Source organism: Centruroides sculpturatus, unplaced genomic scaffold (assembly GCF_000671375.1).
Source record: "Centruroides sculpturatus isolate CEXI.00-Female unplaced genomic scaffold, Cexi_2.0 scaffold1534, whole genome shotgun sequence".
NCBI lineage: Eukaryota > Metazoa > Arthropoda > Arachnida > Scorpiones > Buthidae > Centruroides > Centruroides sculpturatus.
The window spans coordinates 175,265-180,688 of NW_019386039.1; the positions used below are offsets into that span (position 1 = coordinate 175,265).

The following is a 5,424-nucleotide window of genomic DNA, read 5'->3' on the forward strand; positions in this document are numbered from 1 at the left end:
ATGAATTTAAAATTTGATACTAAATGCAATATGCATGCACAACTCAGACACAAGTGTTTGTTGGATAATCATCACTTTGCCTTACTAGGTGATAGCAATATTCATAGTGACCGGTCAATGTGACATATTATGATAAAAAAAACTCCTGAAATTTATATAAATCAAACTAACAAAATTGTGCAAAATTACAATGCCATGTTATAGGCATTATAAATAATGACAATCAAATTGTGAAGTCCCGGATGGACTTTGAAATTTAGTATTTAACTGTTCCACTGGATATTATTAATAGGTAACATTTTAACTTTCACCTTTCCAAAATAAAAACCAATGCAAAACTTGGTCTCATAAAAATTATATTAAAAAATTTCTGTCAAAAAGATAAAAAAAAAAAGGCTGGAATTACGAGGGGAAGTTCAAAGGAACTCTAGCCAATTGGTATCGTGTTGAACATTGATGTCAACCTCTCCCATGCCCTGAAAGGTTTTGAATTGTCACCTGGAGACAAGGGAAGACTAAGCGATGAGGGATATCATTGTTCAATCAGAATGAAAACTCAAGGAGGAAACCCTTTAATAACTCATGTTTCAAGGACTAATGTTTTTTCTCCAAAATCAGTCTTTTTCTTGCCAATCTGTGATCCACCATGATATGCTCCCGCTGCTTAACAAAATCCAGGTTTCCTGTGATAGGCAATCAAGTGACCAACTGCATTGCATAGTCAATCGGTTCCTCAGTGATTGCCATCTAAAGGATCGATGGCACTGGGACTTGCTGGAAGTTTTGGATCAGATAAGTACCTGCAGTTGACCTCAGGTACTTATCTGATCCAAAACTTCCAGCAAGTCCCAGGGCCATCGATCCTTTAGATGGCAATCACTGAGGAACCGATTGACTACATTTATGACAACATTCGGACTTTTCCTGGACTCTGGTTAGTCAATTTGAGAAGATTGTAAAGGATAAAGATGAATATAGCTAAATTTTGTAAGAATTTTTTTTTTTATTAAATGGTAAGTCTCAATGTATAAATCGCACCCACATACAATTATCTCGGACCCCTTGACCATCTCAAAAATTGCACCTAGTCAGCAATCTTACAAAATTGTCATTATTCATTAAGATATTAAGTTTCTATAAGACTGTGATAATGAATAATATACTGTAATACTAAATAACAACATCCTTTATCCAATATTGGATATAATTAAGTCATTTTCCAGTCCTGTGAGCAAAGATAGAAATTTTAATGTAAAGCTGTTCAGTTACTACAGAATATGGAAGTTGTGTTATTTGGATTGGTTAATATGAAGGTAATACATACTGTAATTTTTAGGACATGTGAGCCTGAAATTTTATGCCATTGTGGGATCTCGCATACATGGCCTGCAGACAGTAACTTGCACATTCTTTCTTCACTTTGGAGGAAGACTAAACAAGAACGCTAGTCTTTGTGAGTGATTGGAAATGGCAAAATGTAAGTGCAAGACACAAAACTTAGAAGAAATCAAAAAGGGTAAATAGCAATAGTCATAGAATGTTATTTCAATGATCTACAGCAATTTGAAAAAAACAGCCAAGGATGGTACAAGCAAGAGAAAACAAATCCTAAAGAAAAATGGACAATTATACAGGAATCATAGTTTCTAAAATCAGACTGAAGAGTTAATGTGATGGCAACCAGCAAGATTCTTATGGGAAGAATTAGTCAGAAAAGACATTAATTTAACAGTGAAGGAGAAAAGGAAATGGAGCAATAGATGGTGTAGAAGAATCAGGTTATAACTTACTGCCAAAAGCACATGATGAGAATACACTGGCAGTGCCATAAAATGTGTTTGCCAGAACTTTTGAGTCACTTTGACAAGTTATATGATCTTTAAATGAATACACACAAGACAAAAATAGTGCCAATGCATACCAAAACTACATACCCTAATTGTTTTTAGCATAGGTCATGCCATTTTGAATAAAACTTAGCTGTGATTTAAGTTAGTGATAAGCAGCATTGCATTCCAAAACTCAAATAAGCAATAACTATGTGTTGAATGCAAAACATCATGTTTCAATTGAGTTTGATTAATATGAACCTCATTATTATGAAGTCTGCATTTTTTAGTCTCCTGAACTCCATAATAAAGAGGTTATACTGTATTTAGAAAAAAAAAAGATTGTATAGAGTAACTGCTGCCATATTCATATAAGCTGCATGATTTAAATTCTGTCCCAGTTCAATTTTTCCAAATCCTGAGTTATTTAATTTTAATAATTAGATTCTAGTGAAAAGTAATTTTTCACTAAAAAAAAAAAAAAAAAATAGCATTGCCATTGTATTGGAAATTTAATGTTCACAAGAATAAAATCTATAAAATTAAATACAGTGAATGTGACTTAAATTTTTCTTACCTGTCCGACAATCGGTTTGTGGCAAGCAGCACAGTGTCCCTTTGCGGTTGTTGTAACTCCTTGTCTGCTCATATCCGATCGAAGAGTGCCCAACATGGAATCTAACTGATTGCTTCTATTGTTTGTAGATGAAGGAGACTTATTGGATTTCTGAGGTTTGGCATAAGCTGGATCATTTGTTCCCACATGGTTTGGAGTAGTGTTAGTATTCAGCTAAAGAAAAAAAATTATATTAATCAAATGATTAAATACTGATTTTAATAAAATTTTTCAATACTTTAAACTGGCCATTTTTAATCAAAATATTTCACTATTCTCTCACATCATTTATCTATATTTGATGAATTATCAGAGAAGGCAGTTTATGAACCAAAGAAATAATCATCTGAGTAAAATGTTAATTCTATTGGATCTTCTGTTGTCACTCAGTGTTATTAATATTTTTCAAAAAGTTATTATCACTTATAGTAAACAATAGAAATATTCTAATAATGCAATTTAGTAAACATACACCAAGATCTCTGAGAAGTTGAGTTCTTTTAATGTAACATTAAAAAAAAAATTCTCTCTCAAACAGTTTCTGTAATGCAGTTTCGTTACATTTAATATATAACATTGATGTGATGTATGCTCGTCGACAAATAAATTACACACACACATACAATTACTGCAAAGTGCTCTATAACTGTTGGTATAAGAAACAATGATAGCAGTGTGTTTGGGAAATCCCATGTCCTCATGTTGCTTTTTTGTGGCAGGGCTGCAAACAACCACTTTACAGCAATATAATGATTGGCTGCATTAGCTAGGGTTTCCCAGAAATGTCTGTCACATTGCTACTTTCTTGGCGTGCCTGCTGTCTGAATTTGTCATCATCCATCAAGCATTTTTGGGATTAACTTTGGCCATTTGTGAGCATAAGGGATTGTAAAGGCAGTTGCAATGTCTGTGGACAAATATATTGCAGGATAGCTCATGGTGCCTCTATGCACAATCATATCACCACATATATCCAGGCAAGGGGAGTTTCTACAAAGTCCTAAAGAATGCTTTAAATAGTACAGTGTTCCATAGTAAATTATTCATTTGATGTGACATTGTAATCACTTAATTATACACAATCACATTATGATCATAGTAATGTTTCATGACTTGATTCATAAAATGTGTTAAAAACAAGCTATTTTATTTAATAAAGTTCATTTAATAATGTATTAATTATATAGTTGGAAGATTGGCAATAAGATTAATATTTTGTAGCATTCTTGTAGCTATTTAGATTTTTACATGAAGTGAAAATACTAACAGAAATTTTTTTATATACAGTTTAAAATAATTTATCTAATATTAAAATCCAAAAGTTTAAATGATTACAATTGTTAAACTATTTTTGATTAAAAAACATTTCAAAATTTAGGAATATAATTTTTGAATTCTAGCGAAATAAGACTTAATTAAATCACAAAAATGAATTTAATTCATATGTGAAGAACTTGTTTGCAATTTTAAAAGGTGATATAAGATGTTTCATACTAAAAATGTTTGTAAGAAACAAGTATTTTGTTGATGTCAATTAGTAATGTTTCATATAAAATGAATTACAGAAAGACTGGAAGTGGATCATCTTCAGGTTCTGGCAATGGAAAAGTGAAGTGTCTACAAAACTTAGGAAATCTTGACAAAGGATTACAATTATTACAGTGTATGTATGACAACTGCTATGCTGTTTTAATAGCTAAATAACTTTTGATTAGATAAATCTTAATCAATTTTGTAAAAATAAAATATATTAAATTTTTGAAAGTTAAAACTAATGATTCAGTTAATAACAAAAGTCTAAGAAAATTTCTCCAAACTAATTTTATCTATTTTTAGATTTAAATTAACTAATGTGCAAGAGTAAGGTAATATGAAAACATAAGAAAACTTACTTGAGAGAGTTGCATTTATGTATGTAATTACTCAAGTATAAGAAAATTTAAGATTTAAGCAATATGAGAGGTAAAAACCATTTGATAGAAGTCCAAATTATTGAAATTATCATATGCTCATAAAAAAATTTAAATGTTGACAAATTTTTAACCAAGGTACTGTACCTTAAAGTCAGACAGGGAAGCCATCAAATCGTCCAATTCCTTTGTGGCGGAAGAAGCGGTCGGCACGGGACCAGAAGTCTGGTTTTGCGGATGAAGACGGGAATCGTGATTTATGAAAGTCACGACCTGGTTACACTGCGCAGGTTGGGTCATCTTGCCACTGTAACAAAAGTATTTATGTAAAATATTTGCAGTGTTAAATTATAATTAATGTTTATCACAATTATGTATTATTTATTTTTGTTTGAACTTGCATGTAGTGACATTTTCCTTGTAAGTCATGTGATACTTAGTACAAACATGTATTTGGTAGTTAAAGACATGCTATTTACCTAACTAAGAGGCTATTTCTCTATGGTCAATATTTCTATTTTTTCATAAGAAAGTAAAACATGGACTATTTGATAAGCAGAATGAAGGTGTAAACCTGATTAGCAGTGACATCATTGCATTAAGATGAATTTCATTGCATGGCAATGATTTGATCAATAGTGATTGTCACATCACTACCGATCAGGTTTACACCTTCACTCCATGTTTTACTTTCTTGTGAAAAACAGAAATGTTGACCATAGAGAAATAGCCTCTTAGATAGGTAAACAGCATGTGTTTAACAACCAAATAAATGTTATATGCAAATTGTGTAATACAGGTATACCTCGCCTTACGTCGGTAATTGGTTCCAAGAAAACGATGTAAGTCGAAAAACGACGTAAGTCGAATTTACCTGTCTCCGAATCTACTTATCACTAAAAAAGCATTTTAAATAATATATGGTTAATAATAATCTATTTTAAGCTTACAAACAAATAAATTTTAGTTTTTAATATAGTACAAAAAAAGGAATCTAAATTTACGAATGCGTGTACTGTAAATACAGTACATACTTGTATATATTTTAATATGATTTTATGTGCTTTAA

At 31.2% G+C, this 5,424-nt stretch overlaps 1 protein-coding gene across 1 annotated transcript; it reads right to left on the reverse strand.

Moving 5' to 3' along the window:
• Window positions 1-2,376: 2,376 nt before the first annotated feature.
• On the reverse strand, window positions 2,377-4,695 carry LOC111613268 (transforming growth factor beta-1-induced transcript 1 protein-like). The gene is made up of 2 exons (XM_023354618.1): window positions 4,503-4,695; window positions 2,377-2,619 (listed from the first exon to the last, which is right to left on the reverse strand). Exons 1-2 carry the CDS (start codon window positions 4,653-4,655, stop codon window positions 2,392-2,394), a joined length of 381 nt encoding a protein of 126 aa, XP_023210386.1. The 5' UTR covers window positions 4,656-4,695; the 3' UTR covers window positions 2,377-2,391.
• Window positions 4,696-5,424: the final 729 nt, after the last annotated feature.